The 20,469-nt window shown below is 27.9% G+C and overlaps 2 protein-coding genes across 6 annotated transcripts in view; one reads left to right on the plus strand and one right to left on the minus strand.

The window, feature by feature from the left end:
- Positions 1 to 7,946, plus strand: part of CalpC (calpain-C) — a 151,408-nt gene extending 143,462 nt beyond the window's left edge. Inside the window, exons 11-18 of the mRNA XM_014431055.3 lie at positions 702 to 820; positions 1,106 to 1,151; positions 2,082 to 2,208; positions 2,290 to 2,348; positions 4,981 to 5,128; positions 5,751 to 5,867; positions 5,994 to 6,052; positions 7,796 to 7,946. Coding sequence (XP_014286541.1) covers positions 702 to 820; positions 1,106 to 1,151; positions 2,082 to 2,208; positions 2,290 to 2,348; positions 4,981 to 5,128; positions 5,751 to 5,867; positions 5,994 to 6,052; positions 7,796 to 7,822 — 702 coding nt within the window. The 3' untranslated portion in view covers positions 7,823 to 7,946. The remainder of the gene's footprint in view (positions 1 to 701; positions 821 to 1,105; positions 1,152 to 2,081; positions 2,209 to 2,289; positions 2,349 to 4,980; positions 5,129 to 5,750; positions 5,868 to 5,993; positions 6,053 to 7,795) is intronic.
- The window catches only part of MEP-1, a 52,782-nt gene that overhangs the window by 4,355 nt on the left and 27,958 nt on the right, over positions 1 to 20,469 (minus strand). For 3 of the 5 annotated variants that reach the window (XM_067051484.1, XM_014431049.3, XM_067051485.1), the window contains one exon: positions 11,657 to 12,950. In XM_067051484.1, coding sequence (XP_066907585.1) covers positions 12,945 to 12,950 — 6 coding nt within the window. In that variant the 3' untranslated portion in view covers positions 11,657 to 12,944. Of the gene's footprint in view, positions 1 to 1,103; positions 1,298 to 11,656; positions 12,951 to 20,469 lie in introns of those variants that run through there. The other 2 variants (XR_010844529.1, XR_010844528.1) reach the window with 1 other exon arrangement.

A 20,469-nucleotide genomic window follows, 5' to 3' on the forward strand; every position in this document is an offset into this window, starting at 1 on the left:
TAGTAGTGCTCATCCACTTCTCATTTCTCCCTATAAAATTTTTTGATCTGCTGTGGCCAATGAACCAAGGCAATAATAACTGTCAACACTTTTAGAAGTGTGTTTCATTCACCAGATAATTATTTTATACCTAATTAAATAGCACTGATGCTTTTATTTCCTTTATAGAGCCATCTAGTATATACTACAATTTTCCTTATAAATTTCATTTATGACACTAACTGTTTGACAAATTTTTTGAGATTAGTCCAGCTTGCCAACCCACACAACTGGATAAGCAAGTAATTAAGTATAATTGGTATACATGGCTTTGGATCTCTTCTTATAACTTTAAAGGCTACAAATTTTGTGTCTATTTGGAGAAATACATACATCATTAGCGTTTTGCATTGACTCATCTGAACTAACAAGTATAGTTTAATTTTTTTATTTTATTTATTTATTGTAATTTGCAACTGTAAAAAATAAATACAATAAGTAAATATGTGGAATGTTTCAAACACTTGAAAATCTTGGGAAGGAACCGCCCAATGGTGGTATTTCAAACATTAATTTAAATGAGAAGATCCCGAGGCCAGTTTAATTTTAAAAACTATCTTTACTTTTACTGTTTTCTTAATGTGACCCTGATTCTTAAGAGTTTATCAGATATAATTTAATAAGTTTATTGACATAATTTACAGTTTATTTTCATTCAACAGGTCAGCCTCAGGTGGCAACTGGAACAAGGTGGTTATTTAGTGTTACCAACAACATTTGAAACTGGCCAAGAATCTAGTTTCACGCTTAGGGTTTATTCATCAAAACAACTCAAACTAAAGTAAGTTGATCTTACTAGGACGTATGATGAGTATGATCCAGTATCAAACTGATTTAATTAAACTTTGTTTTTTATCAAATTTTCATTACCAAAGAAAGCTATTTTCTTAAAATTACAATTTCTACAAATGATTTACAATTAAAATTTGTCAGTATTATTATTAACTAATTGTAAAACACATCAAATTTATTTATCTTTATTACTGTTGTTTTAACAATTTTCTTTGTTATTTTATGTAATAGCTACTCAAATCATTAGTGTTTAATCTTATTTCTGAACTTACAGATTACTGGACACAGCACCATCAATTCTTAAATCAGCAATAATTAAGGTAAAAATTATGTATTTATTACATATATATGTATGTGTGTGTATATTCAGTAATTTATTCTCTTTAAAAAATGGTGAAATAATTCTCTTCTTTCTTTCCCTCCAATTTCTTTCAATATACAATCCTCTTTGTTCAGATTGTTATTACTAAAACAATAAGCATTAATTAGAAAGATTAATTAGGATGTAATATTCATAAAAAATAATAATAAAAATGATGCTATTCCTAGATATTAGTATTATAAGTATATTGGATTACTGAAACACTTTAATTTCAAATTATATTTTTCCTATTGAAAAAATTTGTGATTTAATACACCCTTGCTTATGATGCAATCTCATATATGGAATACAATTTTGTATTATGACCAGTGCTAGATTTCTTATACTGAAATAGAATTATTTTCATGTGTGTATGTGGGTGTTTCCCCAAAACTTAATAGTTAAGAGTATTTTTGTAGTTAGTAGTGGCTGGAAAGAGACTGAATCATTCCATCAGAACTCACTTATAAAAATTATCTAATTATCAATCCAGTCAATTGTATAGATCAAAATATATTAACTAATATTTAATATATGTAAAGATGTACTTATTTTAAAAATTATACTCAACTTGTATTTATTTCATTTCTATTTTCAACTATTTGTACAAGATTTTACAATATATTAACATTTAATTAGTTAAGAAGAATGGATATTTATTTAATTTAAAATTGAGAATTGTTTATTTTATCTTTGATCAATGATTTTTTTTTTGTAATAATACACTGTAATATAGTATAATTCTTCAAGCAGGTTTTGTGTTCTATATTTTGAATGTAAATGGCCCTACCTATTCATTTCAGTAAATGTGCATTTACTGCCTAATTTTATATTTAAGCTGTAATTCCACACCATCAAGTTAATTTAATCATTCTTAATTATTTTACAGGCTCCTGCTACACTAGACAATAAAAGTTTTAGTCAGTATGAAGCTGTATTCTTGCAATTAGCTGATGAACATAGAACTGTTAACTCTTTTGAATTACAGGAACTTTTAGATGCTTGTCTTCCTAATGGTATGTATTAAATTATATTTAAGTTAGCAATTCATGTTATACCTGAGTTGATGTATTTTAAATTAACTTGTTTGATTACAGATTACATTAAAAGCTGTGCTTGCCTCGAAGTTTGCAGACAAGTAGTCATGACTTTGGATGTATCCTTTGTATTAAATGTATTAATAGTTATTGGTTAATTGTGGCTGTTCCCTTCTCATTTTTTACTATAATTATAACATTGAAAGAGTACATTTCAGTAGAGCAAGTATATTCATACAATGTTTTGTATGAGTAAAAGTATCACTCAATTATAATTTATTGAAAGATTATTGATTGACCGTGTGTATAGAGGAATGGAATATGGTCCGGGTGCGGTTAAAAAAAACTCAAATAGTAAATGATTATACTATTTTTATTGAGCCAACGTTTCGCCCCACGCTCCAGGGCTTCGTCAGGGATAAAAAAGATACAAACACTTGACATAGTTACAAAAAAAGGAAAAACATAAGTGGAAAATAACAGGGGTATACAATGAAAAGTAAAATATAATAAGAAAAATTAAAGGTTGTAAACAGTAAATGAAAAGGGTAATAGTAACAGATAGATAAGAGAAGAAATATTAAAGAAAGTACAAATTAAGAGATGAAAAAAAAAGAATAAAATCAAATGCTGAGACAGAATTCATACCTGTTTTGATGGATGTCAAAGTCAGAGTGAGCCGTTTGTATTTGGAGGAGTGGGGATGGCAGTTTAGCACGCCACAATAACGAAAATAATTTTAAAGTAAACATTGTAAAAAAAATATTTAAATTAGGTAAACAATAAATGGTAATATACATAATAGAGGGGGAGAAGAAATATTTACAAAATTATGAAAAAAAAAAAAATTAAATTTAAAAAAAACTCATAGATAGAAAAACAAAGGAGAAATATTATATTCATCTATCTTATCTTTTAATTTATATTCATGTGTTACCTTCTTAAGTGTACTTACATTAATTACTTTATTATTAATTTTCTATTATAATTTACACTTCTCTGTATCCCCACTCATTTGGTATATTGTCTTTCTTAATCACTTACACATATTGTATCCCATTATTTTATACTTTATTTCTCCTTTGTTTTTCTATCTATGAGTTTTTTTTTAATTTAATTTTTTTTTTTTTCATAATTTTGTAAATATTTCTTCTCCCCCTCTATTATGTATATTACCATTTATTGTTTACCTAATTTAAATATTTTTTTTACAATGTTTACTTTAAAATTATTTTCGTTATTGTGGCGTGCTAAACTGCCATCCCCACTCCTCCAAATACAAACGGCTCACTCTGACTTTGACATCCATCAAAACAGGTATGAATTCTGTCTCAGCATTTGATTTTATTCTTTTTTTTTCATCTCTTAATTTGTACTTTCTTTAATATTTCTTCTCTTATCTATCTGTTACTATTACCCTTTTCATTTACTGTTTACAACCTTTAATTTTTCTTACAATCCCTGTTATTTTCCACTTGTTTTTTCTTTTTTTGTAACTATGTCAAGTGTTTGCATCTTTTTTAGCCCTGACGAAGCCCTGCAATGTGGGGCGAAACGTTGGCTCAATAAAAATAGTATAATCATTTACTATTTGAGTTGTTTTTTTTCCGCACCCGGACCATATTCCATTCAATTATAATTTATATATGTATAAAGTACTCGCAATTAATTATTTTATTAAGTAGGTAATGCTCTGAAGAATAAATTAAAAATTATAGGAAGTTCCCACTTAATGTATTTCTTCTCTTTTTTTCCTCAAAAAATAATCTCTTGTTTACAATTTTAATTTAATATTATAATAAGAACACATATGACTTTTATCTTATAAAAGGCAATCCTTCCCGACAGGACCCGCCCCACTAAAACCCCTGGGATCGACAGTCCTATATCACTTTTAAAATATTTGCTTAAAACAAGAAGAAGAGACTTTAGATAGTTAAATCGAGCAATATTTAAAAAGCGCCTGAAATTGGAAAACTGCGTGTTTGTATTTTTTATCGTAAGATTTTTTTTAATTCCTCATAAAAACGTTCTATCTTATATAAACAAAGCATTCTTTGGTGTCTGTCCCCAAACCCTGGACTAGTTAATAAGCCTAATTAGGTTATCTGGACCTGTATATTATGTCACTGTTTTTTCATGATTTCAGTAATTGGTTCCCTGTTGATCTAATCATAGAATGCTCATATATTCTTGAATTTGGAAACAAGTTCCTGCTTATATTGAAAAATCAATTTTAAATACCTCCACAGAAAGATTATGTAAACATTTAAAACCTTAATGTCTTAACATTTTATTTTTCATGATTATTTACTTTATAAGAAAATAAACATATATATTTCTTTAATTATTATGAATCAGTATGTATTATATTTGAGTTAATTGTATTGAAACATTAAAATTTAAGAAATTACAAAACATCCTATTTTTTTTAAACTAATTACCCACCAATATGATTAAGTAGGTATGTAATTACATTATTCCCCTTTAGACAAATTGAGTTATAAGGTAGGTTTTTTCAAAGCCAGGTTTTCTAAATTGAATTATTTCTGTATTTTCCTTCAACCTCGTATATTATTATTGGTTATGATGCTGCAATTTCATGATTTTTTGGGGAATACATAGGTGTAAATTAATAAGTAATTTAAATAGAAATAGAGTAGTGTTTGATTTTAAAACATAATTTTAATGTAGTAACTAAAACATTATTTACTGTAGCAATCACTTAATTTTCTTTAACCAAAGCAAAAGAGCTGTGGTAATGGCAGGCTGAAACTAAGTGATTTCAAAGATCTTATGTGTAGCTTGAAAACTTGGCAGACGGCATTCAAAAATCATACAAAAGAGAAAACAGGAATTTTGAAAGCAGAGCGGTTGAGAGATGCTCTTTATGAAGTTGGTAAGTCATTGTTAAAGTGTTGACCACATTTTTAGGTCTTTGCCTCTTATTTAACCTGAATGTTTTAAGCATTCATATCTTTCTGAATTAGACTCTTCTAAATCCGATTTTTATTTTTAATGATTTAAATGATTATTTCAATCACATTAATTTTAATTCAAGGGACTATACATGGAGGGAAAATAAAGTTTAAAAAAGGAAACGAAATGCTATTGCCTTTTGCTATACTTTACTTTTGCCTATTGGATAAGTTTAACTTTGCACCCATTTATTTTATTTTATAACTAACTTAATTAAAATGTGGGAGTTTTAGATACTGGAAGGTATTATTGATAGCATGGCTATAAAAAATAATCAGTTATTTGGAAATAGGTCCAAGAGGTCAGAAAAGGAATAAAAATACAAATTAGATGAATGTCATTTATGGTCTTTGTAATGAATTTTTCTATTTATCAAACAAAAGCTTAAAACATTTTATGAAAAGAACTTACTTTCTGTGTAATATTACAATTTACTATATTTAATAAAAATTAAGAAAGTTAAATAATTAAAAACATTTCAATTATTAACAAAGTTTAATTAAATCGATCATATTAATAACATTCTAAACATTTCTCTGCAGGTTTCCAACTTAGCACTGATGTTCTTGCAATATTAGTGCTGAGGTACATGAGGAAAGATGGCACATTGAGATTTGGAGACTTTGTATCAGCAATTTTACATCTCAGCCTAGCCTTCAGTAAGTATTTGGGAATTACTTTGTTATACATTAGAAATCAATCATTTAGGCCTTACTTATCATGAAATATATTTAAAAATATATGTGAATGAAAAATATAGAATTTACTACTATTGTATTTTTCAGGTATTTTTGAATCCCGAGACCCATTACAAAATGGAACAATAAAATTGAGTATAGCAGAAGTGAGTATTTGATTTTAAAAATAATTAAGGTATCTTCCAAACAAACATATTTAATGAAAAAAAAAATAGTATAAATTAAGTAAAAAAAAAAGTACTCAGTATTAAATAATTACCATATACTTTGTAGTCATGCTCATAGAATCAATGAAACTTCTGACATTTCTCCCTATGGTGAACACTTTTTCATTCCTAAAGCGTTAATCATGATTTTTAGTATATTTTCAACTTCTGTCTAAATACACTCTCTTTAATTAATACAGGTATTAAGCCCATCATTTAGTGCAATTGTTCTTTCTGTAATGGACTGCAGTTGAAAACACAGATCTGTAATTCTAAGAACTTCCAATAGAGTCAATTATACTTTTTTCTTAACAGTTTGTATACAGTTTTGCCACTGCAAATTGTTTTCCAATAATTTTTCACTTCATGTGTTCATGCAAGGAGAGTATTTCATAAAACACATCCATGGTAGCCCATTAGTAAGTTAGTTCTCTTTTCTTCATTTATTCTTAGTGAACAAGAAAAAGTTTAATTAATTTATGTCAGTTCAGGAGGAAAGATTAGTGTACGAGGACTTGTTTCATTATTCAAATTAAAACACTGTCTAGTATACACTTATTTTTACTTGAATTGTTTTATATAAATAATGTAGATATCCACAGATTTTTATTATATTCCAACTAGATAAAAATAGGAATTTTTGATTCACATACTTTCTGAGCTACAAACCAAAAACACTTAATTTTGTACATAACCTTTTTCTACTCCTGAATTCAGGGATTTCATTTTCTTCAAATCTCCCCATGGTAGAATGGAACATTTTGAAAAACTGCAAGTAAATCGGTCCACTGATTCAAAAGTTTATTGTGGACAAAGAATTTAAATATATATTTTTATTATAATTATTAAGCTCTTATATTTATAATGTTGTATTTTTTTCTTTCAACTTTGTGATAGTGGACACTTCCCTTTAGGGGACAAAATATAATTACTGTTCACATATAGTGTTATTACTCATAGTTCTTTCGTAGATCAATAAGCCTCACTCATGCTAAAGAGTGTTCTTTTTTAGAAATAATGTTTTTAAATTTGCCAATTTAATAGCTGAAAGTTGATTTGTGCTTAGCTTGTATTGCCATTTTACCATGTTTAAATTTACATTAGAAAAAGGCTTGTAAATTGTGCAAGTTTATTTCGAAAACCAAAGTTCAGTTAGTGAAACTTACTATATGCTTATATTAACATGTCGAGAATGTTTCTTTAGTCCAAAAGGTTTAGAACATAACATGCAGAAATTTTAGAGAAACCAACCTCATCATGGGTAATGGTTTGGATACATGGTATAACTGACGTAGGCACCTCTTTTTCACAACTACTCTTCTTGTTACAAGACCTGGGCCAGTAGTCACTCTCCACCCTCATAATTTGCTCCTATTGTTTTATCCAAGATTTGATTCACCCCACTCTCTTACTGGACCATTAGCTCAACTTTCTTATTTATACCTAAACACCCTTGTTATAGGCTTTTCTTAATGTTAAAACATTACAAGCCATTTCTTGTATAAAAAATCCTAGTTTAAGATTTGTTGAGCATTTCTTACAGGCATCAATTACTTATGGCCACTATGTAAAGAGCTGTTTCATATTGAATGAATTAAATTAAATTAATTGAATATGTTAATAGGTTAAAATATTGAGCCATTTAATTCTACAGAATAATCTAATTTATATATTTTTTTTCAGTGGCTGAAATCTGCACTTATTTGCTGACATTAAAGTATTTATTGTGATTTTAATTGTATATACCAGTGTATATTACTTATAAATTTGTATTTAAATGTAAATAATTTATTTGTAAATGTTCAAATATGTACATAAATTGATGATTTCTTAATTTTGGGATTTGTATTATTGACCACCACCCTTTTTACATATGATTTTTTATATAAATTTCAATGTCTACATAAGTATAAACTGAAATCAAAATGTATGTTGATCTATCTAAAGTAGATTCAAGTGACTATAGATTGATAGGACTGTAAGAACACCAGAATATAAAAAGCTGTAATTACAAAGATTGTCTTCCGAAAACATAAACTACCGCTACTGTAAATGATGCAGAAATTTCAAATTTATATATATATCTATATATTTATTGAAGTGTGTGAATAGCTTTTTATTCTTTTAAATAGATAAACCTCCTCCATTGAGCCTTAGTACATGATTTTTTTCTTTCCTCTCTTCAGTAAAAATAGTTTAGAATTTGTTGTAGCTTGAAGTGAAATTAATTTTTTCTCAATGGATTCATAAGTAAAAGTGTTTGAAGAATACATAACCTCGGTATCCCAAATAAGGCAGATTTTTCAAAATGGTTGCCATATTTTTTATTTTGTAAATAATTCCTAAATTATTACAAGTAGCTAAAATATGACTATTAACTACTTAATAGTACTTTTGATCTTCAATTTGAGCCCTAATAGAGTTTGTAGTAATCAATGATTTTCAAGATACAGTTATTCCAAAATTCATTTTGTGAATGATATTTGCTAGAATATAATCACAAAATGTTGTTGGTCATTAACTGGACAAAAATGTTGGTGATTGAAAAACTGTATCTTAGTAATTTTGAACGTAAAGAGGTGTAGATCTATAAGAGCTGAAAGTTTACAGTTAGCAGTTTTCAGGATAGTGAGCAATGAGTGAAAATTTGAGTTTTTTCTTCAATAGAGTGAACTTCTGATGTATCCTTTAAATAGTTCAATAACTCCTTTTCGAGAACATTTACTTTCCTTTCATAGAGGCCAGGTAAAACAAATGAATTGCTTATAACAGAAAATGTGCATTAGCAGTTGAGAAAATACAAATTATCTCAAAAACGTAATTTTTAGAGTACAGAAACAAAAATCATAAGTAGAAACTTATAAAGGGTGTAAACGTTTTACATCTGCACATAAGTAACTAGATAAAAAAAAAAAAAAATAAATAAATAAAAATCCATTTATTGTAAATGAGTTTCTAGGAAAAACCTAAATGCACTACTCATTCCACACCCCAGTTGGGTTTTTAAATAAAAATAAGTTTTCTTGCAAATCTTAGATGGTATATACCAAATTTGCACAATTTAATCCCTTAAATTTTATTAATATGCATATTAAAGCACCCAGCAATACTATTATTGCTATTGTTACCAGTTATTGGCTACAAACCTAAAAATGTAATGTAGCAATTTTAAAAAAATTGCCATATTAGGCCTACTCATCCTAGGGAGTGAACTTTTTTTCATCATCTTTTGCCAAGTTTTACACATTACAATCTATAATCTATTGAAATATATAATTTTACAATTACTTTTGAGGTTAACATGACATCTTCCTGAACCAATATTAGTGCTGCCCAACAATAATTTTTGCTTATACTTAAGTCTTTAAGACATCCTTTATTATTTTATTAATTTGGTAATCTATGAATTCCAGTAGCTCATACACAGGAAATTCTCAAATGTCTTATCCATAGAGTACAGCAAACAGTGTGAAGTCTGTAGACAATTCCTTTATTCTTCCTTATTTTTATAAGTATTTATATTATGAAATAAATCAAAATAATTACACATGCTTCAGATAATAATGAATTTTTTTACCAATAAAAATTCTTACATCAGTCTATGTGTTGTTCTATTTCCTTTTAATATCTAATTTCTAAAGAATCAATTTTTGAATAATTAATTGTGAACTGTAACAGTGAGGTACTGGTTAAGGATAGGATAATCAAATTTAAGAAAAAATTAGAAAACAAAATTCTTTAAAAATATCCCAAGAAATAGCAGTGTATTCAGGCATGACCCATGGAAAATGAAGTTACACGTATTTTATAAACATCACAATCTAACTCTCCATCAACGTAAAAGAAGGTGTTTTCAATTAAGTCTTTAAATAAGTAACACAAAAGAAAAGTTGTAATTTTTATTTTTATTAATTAGCACAAGAATAAATCGCAATAATTGAATAATTAAAACAGGCGTTTTATATTTTTTAGAAGGTTAATCAACTTTGATAAACTCATTTAAACCATTAACAAATAATAATATATGTTACATAAAAATGTAAAATGTTGGTACAAAAATTGTCAGTGCCTAACCAGCGCTCTAATGTACCACTGCAGAAAAACCTTGAACTTAAAAAAAAAAATTTTGTGTTATTTTCTTACATTAAGAAGTAATAAGTTTACCTATTAAAAGTTTACTTCCTTTAAGTAATACAGTTTACCACTTAAAAGTCCTAAATATAACAATCAACTTAATCCTGATACCAGATCTAAAATATGGTTGGTATTAATTTCAGGAGATGGTTAGAGTTCAGAGCAAATCATCAGTTTATTCCATTCTAAATAAAAAGGACCTTGTCTTGAGGTTAAAAGCAGCTACTATAAAAAATGGTAGGCAATTCATCTATTGAAAAATGAAATTATTTAAAAAAAAAAGTGTTGTATGTCAGAAAATGATTTAGTTTTTACCTAGACTACCATACTGGTACATTAAATATCTTTGAAAAATATTGTTGAACTATTGCAGGTATAGTTCATTTTATTCTAGAAAAAACTAAAATTTTCTTATAATACTCAATATCTTTAAAAATTCTTGTTATTGTCTATGCATTGATTATAGATATTATTGAAACATTGCATAACTTCAAGTTCTGTCTATCTAATGCAGTGCTATTGATAACCTGACAGAGGAACAGCATAGCAGATAGTAGTATCCTGTTTTTGAATTTCAGGTATAACCATTTTCAAACATTAGTCAAAAAATGAACCATCTTGTTCCAACATAAAAAGATTTGAAAATTATTCGGTTCGATCATTGTTGGTTCATTAAACGAATTTCAGGACTGCATGGATTCCTTTAGTCAACATAGTTCCTTTTTCATTTCGAAGTTATAACTAAAGCAATGATTACATAACATGTTTCTTTTCCTTCCTGCATTTTGATTGCAGAAATACATGCCATGAACTAACTTATTGGGCAATAATACTGAATCGGTCAGATGCAATAATATTGGTGTACATAAATAAAATTGTGTAATATACTGATGATAATACTAATTTCCTATGGCTGTTTAGCAGTAAGAATTAATTAATTGTAGAGCAAAAGTGGTAATAAATTAATTATAATAAAAATAAATCAAAACAAAAAAGATACTGCAACATAAAAGTAACTAAAGGATGCAGTAAGAAAAAAAGCGGTTCATTAAACGATGTTTCAGAGCCTTCATCATTACCAAATAGGCTAACAATTTTACTAATAGAAAAATAAGTGCGGCATAACTTTACTTTTAATTTTTCAGCATCGACAACATATAAGCTCACAAAATCCATGTTGATTATTTTTACTAAATTACTTTCCATCATATTACAGATAAGTTTCTTTTAATTGTCAACAAATTTACCAATTACCATAGAAAGAACTGTTAAAATTAAGCTAAATCTATGAAGTGATCAAAATATAAGAACTTACCATTCAGTCATTTCAAAATATGTATATAATTAACAAACATTCATGTTTAAGGTTAAGGTTCAAGGTTATTTATTTTGTTGCAGATAAACAAAATATCAGTTATATATAGCATATTATTTTATTGGAATAAAATATCAATTATCATTGACAAACCTCCCACAATAAGGGTTTTTAATTAATACTTTTTTTCATATCTTCCTAAGTCATAAAAAATAGGAAAACACTTGAATGGTGAATTGAGATAATTGTTCTTCAATAATTTACATACTGTTAACATACAGAACTAAAATTTATTAAAAATGTATTTTCAAGTAAAAGAAAAAGAGAGCTTTTATTATTTTACATGTACAACATACTAAACCCTTGAAAGGGAAGAGATCTGGTACATAATGTTATTTACTTATACTTATGTGGAAAGGGAGGTAAGCAAGTGCTTGCAAAATAAAGCATCATCATTTAAAACCTCTGTTCTTCCTTTTTCTTTACAATAACTGATTTTGCTCATGCACTTGATTGCTATAATTCAATAAAAATATGTAGTTTAAGTTATATATATTTAGATATATTTACAAGAAAAAAAAAACAAAACAAAAAAACTCTTAGTGTTAGACTCAAGTTAACTCTGAGAGACTCAAATAATAAAAAAGGGGGGAGAACAAGTGCACATGCAAAAGCGACGCACTGACAGAGTTTCTAAGTTACCTAATAAATGATACAAACATTATTTTCTACCATTTACCCAAATAAGGAGAAATGTAGGTATATAAGAAATTTTTTTTCTAATATATGGTACATATACATGATTAGTTTTATCTTTCTTTTATAATTTATCTACAAGAATCTATTTACTTATAATTGTGTGTATTCACTATATAAAAATAATATTATACAAGAAGGCCTAGTTCATCATGTTTGACTTGATACAGAAATTTAAGTCCTATTATACACTGAAGCCAGAGCCTGAGTTTGACTCCTACAATGGCCGATGTGTGGGTCAAAGGGTTCATAAAAATAAAAATCTTGTATATATATTTAAATGTTCATTACGGTAAATACAAGTAATGGAAAGTGAAAGAAGGGATAAACAAGGAAAAAAGGAAGTACATGTACATGGATATTAATATAAAAAATATATAATTACACCATGCGAGAACTTAAAATTAATAAAGAACTTAATTTTTAATAGTATACTATATATATATAACACTCACTTTTCCGAATTTATGTACACATAACATAAGTGAAAAATAACTTATACGCATAAAAATGTTTTTATCCCTTTGTGTTCCTGTATGCACGCAGCACAGTAGATCTTGCAGGGAAGTGCTTAATACTTACAAACAAATTGCATTAAGTTACAGAGTGCGGAATTTCTGAAATTCTTTATGCCTGAAATTTAAATAATGCAAAGTTTAAATAAAGATCAAAATTGCAATGTAATTAAGACAAACAAAATATGAAATAACAATAAACACTGACAGCATCTAAGCCACATTTACAAAATTATAAATATAGGATAAATTAGCAGTATAAAAACTACCATGACATTAATAATAAAAATTCTAGTCACTACTAATAAGAATGCAATATCAAACTACACATTGAAAGTTATAAAACAGTCCAGTAAGAGCTCTAAATAAAAAAATATTTTGCACAGTCTTGCTAAAGAAAAGATGGTAGGGTGGATTTTTGTTTTAAAATTTTATAAACTTTGTTCTGAAAGTGGTGATGAATAAGAAAATACTGAGGCTGTTTTTGTCGAGAGTGTTAAGGCACTACATTAGCATCGTCAAGTCTACAGCGGCGCTGGTTTGAAACAGTCCTGGGCTAGTTTAATTTAATTTTTTTTTTGTGATCCCTTGGAATGAAAACTTGTTCTTTCCTCTCTGGTTAGAATAGGGAGCGGTATGATAACCAACTTGTATGCAAAAAATGGTGAGATAGGAAGTAAAAGGTCAGAAAATATTCATAAATATAGTTTATAAATATAATATAAACTCACAAGTCTGATAGTTTAAATTATTGTAATCGTCAGCAAATTTGAAGTAATCAAACCAAAATTATTTTGTTAAAGCAGTTTTAGAGTGAACCCATATCTGATGCTAGTTACATTTTTGTTTATTATAAAATAATTATATTTTATACTAAAAAATAATGCTAGTTTCATTACTTCAAAAAAACAATGACTTTAATTTATTATATTACATCAGTTCTAAGAGTAAATTGTAATTAACTTTTTTAAATGAAATTTAATTAGCTCTTAAATGGACAAAAATTTAAGAAATTAGAAAAGATATTGATGACACCATTACCATTACCTTTAATACTCCATATGGCGATAAGATTGACATAATTCATCAATCTTTTCTTCAATAAGACTTTATTACAAGAAGATATTTTTGCTCTGACTGAACAGTTTTATCAATAATATAAGTATTTTAATAGCATCAAACTACAGGTGAAATTTTAGGTAGAGTACAAAATGAATACTACGATAAAATATTAATGTATCAATCCATTAACATGATATCTAAAAAAGTAACATAATTAAATATGTCTATGTTCTTATGCACACCGAGAAGCTTGAATCGTTTCCTAATTATAGGGGCTTAAGTTCAGTCAAGGGCAGCTCCAATTATTATTTGTTTTAGTATTTCCCCTGAACTGTATGTAGCAGGCATGTGCGCAAAGCATATTACATAGTCTACAGATTCAAGCACAGGTTAGGAGATTTGAAAAGTTTGGAATCTACATTTGCATATTTTGTGGACATAGTTATTTATGATATCATAGGAGATCGGTATACATTTTCTGAAGTAACTGTTATTAAAAAATAAATGAATCTGGGAACTAAGTGGATAAAAGAGAATCAGGCATTGCGGATTCAGTTTTGTTTTTTTTGTGTACTTTCTTTTTAGGTTCTATATTATATTCTGGGACAATTTTCCAAACCGTAAGAAAGCTGCTTGTCATTGATTTCTGGTACAACATACTTTCATGAATCTCTGTACTCAACAAAGAAGTTTTGTAAGTCAAACATTGTTGACCAATCATTATCTTACAGAATTTCTCCACACAGTTTTAACTGATAACAAATAAGGAAAATTTGACCAAAGATGATTGAGTGTAGTTCTTACACTTTTTACTAAATATGTTTTCATCATGAATCAATTTAATTAGCTTGGTTTAGTTGCTGAACCTCCCAACCATCTTCTCAGGTTATCATATTTGATTATTGTTACATTTGATTTTTATAAAAATTGAATATTACTACTAAAATTTTGAAATTATTATTTTATTTTCCATGGTTTTCTCCAATGACTAGTGAAAATATGCAATTACAGTAGAACCCCACTTAACTGACAGTAAAAACAAAACCAATGAAGTGGTGAGAAAACAATTTTAAAAAAAGTTCAGTTAACAAAAACAAAATAACTGGCTTAATGTATTATGAAACACTTTTTTTTTTTAAAAAAGTCATTACAATTAAATTAGATCACCTATCTAAAGGTTTTTTCTTTTCTTTTTTTTTTAAATAATTTAAATTGATCTACTAAATTTATTTTTATCATAAATCAATGAATATAGCACCACCTTTATATTAATTGTTTTCTAATATATGAGTAAAATAGTTATTGGAGGTTTTGTTCTTTTAAACACTATGGATAAAATGGCTCTTCTGCTCAACAGAGTCTGGGTCCCGACTATGTCGGATAAGTAGAGTTCTACTAAACATTAAATAAAGATTTGAATTTTTGGGGTTATGTATGGATCTTAACAAAATATAAAGAGGATTATGGCTCCCTTTAGTCTCACGTGTGTGGGCCTCCCCTCCTATACAGCTTCAATAATAAAATTCCTGATTAGTTAACTATAAAATTTAATGTAACACATTACTCAATAAGTCCTTGGTCTGACACATATATGGCAACATTGTTGTGATTTCCAGATAGTACTAACCTTCAAACAGTATGTCTCAAAATTTTATGGTATTCTCTGACCATTAGTTCAGAGGTTACAATCGTTTTAGTGACCCCAGTTTTGTAATTTTAAAAACAATGGATAGAAAGGAATTTTGTGTGTTGATACAACAATTTTTTGATGGGAGAAAAATACTGATGAATTTAAACAGTTGCAGCATTAGGGGGACTTTGTACGAGAAAAATCAACTATCATTGACTGGTATGCTGAATTAAAATGAGGTCATACAAGCACTGATGATCCTGAACCCTCTGGTCGCCCAAAATTGGCAGTTATTCTAAAAAACATTAAAAATGTCCTCAAAATATAGTTGTGTGAGATAGCTGAGACCTTGAAAATATCAGAAGGTAGTATCTTACAATTTTACATGAAAATTTGGGCATGCAAAAGTTGCTTTTAAAGTGGGTACTGCATTTGCTTACACCACACCAGAAACAACAACATGTCAACGATTGAGAGTGTTGTTTGGAGCAGTTCAAGCAAAATAAAAAGGATTTCTTGCACTGGTATGTGACAATGGATGAAACATGGATACACCACTACACGCCTGAATCAAAAAGATCATCACCTGGTGAAAGTCATCCAAAGTGACCAAAAACTCAGAAGTTGGCTGGCAAGATTATGCATCCGTATTTTTGGATGCGCATGGAATTTTTTTTATCAACTATCTTGAGAAAGGCATAACTATCAATAGTGAATATTACATGGCATTATTCGATTGATTGAGTGCAGAAATCAATAAGAACAGCCCCACATGCAAAAGAAAAAAGTTATGTTTCACCAGGACAATGCCTTTTATCACAAGTCAATCAAAACAATGGTTTAATGGGATGAATTTCACTTTGAATTGCTTCCACAACCACCGTACTCTCCAGATTTAGGCCCCAGAGACTCCTGGCTTTTAGCAGACACAAAAAGATGCTCCAGGAAAAGAAATTTGGCTCAGGGCATCGAAAAGTTAGAGAAACGTTGGAATGAATGTATCACTTTTGAAGGAGAGTATATTAATGAATTAAGTGGAATTTATTTTTTAAAAAAATGTTTTTCTTGGTTAGATCGGAGACTTTATTGAGTGATATGTTATTATAATAAGACTTTGATATTGATAAATAATTTTTTTAATTTTCTTATTTTGCCAATATCAAAATTGCTCATATTCAAGTATATTATACAGTAATTTTATTATCAATCAGAATAAGAAATAATTAAAAACTACCATAGTATCTAATTTTGTTAATATTATTTTTGCTACTAATTACTGCAGCCACTATCTCTAGATATGTACGAACTACAGATGACATGGAAGAAAACAGCAATCCTAAACAGTGCTTCTAATTGATGATCAGGAAGAAAATAATAGTATAAATGTTATTAGATAAAGCTCATAATTATACTCATATGTGTTTAAAAAAAAAGTAAACTCATATTTTCATCTGGCTCTTGCTAAAAAAAAAGAAAAGAAATTCATACATAATTAATACCAATAACAATTAGCTTATGAGCGGTATATTATTAAAATATAATAAATTATTTTAAATATTAATAAGTCGTACAAAAACCATTCTCTTCTTAATATCCCAATACTAAGAGATGGTGAGACTTAGTAACAAGCCATGGATATTACAAAAATAAACAAATAAATCTGCCTGTGGAAGGTATACAGGAACGTCACTGGTAAAGTTGTCTGTTTTTCAACCTTAAATATTCATGAGGCAGGTATGGTCAAGTCAGCACTCTACTACGAAAACCACATTAGTTTAAAGACAAATGTTAGTACTCACTTTGTTGAGGCATTCTAGTCAGTAAATTATTGGAATCACATAATTCATATAATGGACCCAGCAGAAGAAATAAAGGCTTGCATAAACACAGTTCTGACTGTGGAATGACTTTGGTTATAAATCAATGTAACGTGAATTGGGAGAAGTTAGAGATATAGGTGAGTAAACCATAGCAAAAATATAATAGATAAGCTTGAGTAAGCCGAACTCTTTTCCTCTCAATCTATCTATTTATATAAGTTGATGTCATAACTTATCTCAACATACAATACAAGACTAAGTTAACAAGACCATAATTATTTAAAAGTACAATGGTTTAAGGAGTTAAATTGATTAGCTTTAATTTTTTATTAATTGTTTTAAGTATTTTGGTGAACACTGATATAATTCTGGCAATTAGAAGTGTTTTGAGTGCCATGCAATCATGCTATTGTACAATGGTGCTTAGGCCAAGATCAGAGAATTTTTATAAGGATAATTCTTGTAAGTTCAAGATACAAGTTTTTTATCTAACCCACCATTGATGGACTGTATTCTTTGGGCATGTTAAGAGAAACATTTGTCTTCCATCAGATACATAAATGGTTTTTCCCTTTGTTCTTTGACTTATTTATTTATTTATTTTTTAAATACATCAGACAAAGTTATATCTTACATGAATAGTAATATGAATCTGATCTCTCAAAATATATCAATTTCAATTTATAAATTGAACTAAAAAACAATTAGTAAATAACTAAGAATGAAAAATATCAATACAAATTGAATATTACATTACAATTAAATTAATATAAAGAGATAACTTCTAACCGTTGTTTTTTGCCAACTTCCAGTTTGACCAAGGTATGACCATAATAGGAGTAAGATAAAAAATAATTTAGAGAATTTGTCTAGAAATATATACATGTACTCAGGATAGGGGGAAAAAGAATCTGGAAGTTTACTACAATATTGATTTTTTTCTGTGATGAGAAATATGATATTGAAAATAAGTAATTACTAATCGAAAACCACAACCCCATTAGATATTAAGAATACATGATTTACTAGTGCCAAAATAAACCAAGTATTTACTAATTAATAACTGAAATAAATTAAGCAAGAAAAACAGAAATACAGTAAAATATCAAAGTTAAATTAAGATATATGTTTAATGCTAGTATGTTGATTTGTTGTGGAACACTTATAAAATGTATTCTTTACTGCTTTATTTTCATTGGGACTTATAAATTATTTTTTATTTAATAAGAAAATTCTGATCCTCAAAATAACTTTCAACAATATGATTAAAATGATTGAAAAAAATACTTTTTGGTTTTAATCCATTACTAATATAACATTCTTTGCTAACTAATATAGGATATGTATAATAGAACCTTGATTATAAGTGTTCAGGATTAACTGTCAATATTCTGAAAAAAAAAAAAAATGGTAGGCCCTACTTCTCACCTGCGGCTATTTAACAAACCTACTTCAGTAGTCTGTTATTGTTCTTAAAAAATCACTATCCTCTTGTCCTTATTGTAAACAGTTCATTTCAAATTGCAAATTGTTTTTGGCCTTTGCTATAAATTGTCACAATGAGTGTTAAACATGAATTCGACAGATTTCCAGAATCCTCGACAAAGCAAAAGCACAACAAAATCATGTTCAAAGCGTAAAAAAAAAGTGGCCGAGCTCAGTGCAGTATAAGACTATACATGGCTAAATCGAATGAATAAAAAACATTTTCAAATTAATATCTTCTGCAGAATTAATTTCTACATCAACCGTGAGAAAAACCATAGAAGTCTTCACTATCAGACATGGAATCTTCTGTATCTGAATGATTTTAACAGAAGCACACTGAATGAATTATGATTACAGGACCAAATATTATTTAAAATATAATATATGATCATGAAAATCAACGTAAGTTCAGTAATGGAAACAGCTGATTCCCTCCTCAACTTCTACAGGAAAATTTTGACTCCCATTACATTAAGTATTTCAGAAAAATAACTACTGAAGTAAGGAAAATCACACGAAAAGACCGATTACTTTATATTTCAAGCCCTAATAATGTTATAATATCCAGTCGTTAACATATATGAGTATCTTAACTAAAATATGATCAGGTCCATTTAGCAATTTTTTAGGAATATGAAATAAACATACTTCACCAAAATGCATAAAACAGAAAACACTCAGGGGGGTCTAGTCTAGTTTTCATTCCATGGGACCACCACGAAATTAAAGTCAACCTACAGGCCAGATTTGAACCAGTGCCGCTGCAGTTACAAGATTGCCAAGGCCTTGGCTACTACAGATGACCCAACTAGACACGTTTGTAACTAAGCTACTCATACGCATAATTTATTGAATAAAAAGTGTTTTGATTAATCGTGGTTTTCATTTTTCTATGCAAACTTTCCCTTCCCATACATTACCCTAGATAATCGAGGACCTACTATATAATAAATAAAAATAATGATCTAATTAATAAAATTTTCCTTTTTAGCCAAATCATTTGTTATACTGGATTACATAATATTATTTATAATATATATACATTGAATGTATGTAGTATGTATACATTGAATTAAGATAATTTATAACAGCATAAATTTATTTACTATTATTTTTAATGTTTTTTCATCACGATACAAACTTTTTTAAAATGTTTATGATTATTTACTATAATTTTTACAAACAATAAAGCATTCATTATTCATTACATATTCTGCCTCAATAAATTTCTGTCCACCTTTTTATCATAAGCTCTATTACTGTTTAATTTTATTTTTAAAACATCTATTGGCTTCTAAATCCAGTATTTATTGGAGTTTGGAGGAATAAACATTAAAATTAAATACAATGGTTATAAAATCTAATTTAAAAAATATGATTACAATAAAAAACAAAGGAGTGTGCATTTATAAAAAATTTAAATACATCAAGTATAAGAAATAGTACTTCAAAACTAATTACTCTAATTCTATAAACTATTAATTGTCCTCTAACTAGTACAATTTTGTTAGATATTGCTTTAAATTTTTGTTTATAAATTTATTGTTATTTTTAAAAGTAAACTCTAAACTACTTCCAACGCTCTTCCTATTGCTGCTGGTCTTTCACAAGGTTCATGTTTATCACCAACATTATTT

This window comes from Halyomorpha halys, unplaced genomic scaffold, assembly GCF_000696795.3.
Source record: "Halyomorpha halys isolate HHAL.00 unplaced genomic scaffold, Hhal_1.1 Scaffold940.1, whole genome shotgun sequence".
Classification (NCBI taxonomy): domain Eukaryota; kingdom Metazoa; phylum Arthropoda; class Insecta; order Hemiptera; family Pentatomidae; genus Halyomorpha; species Halyomorpha halys.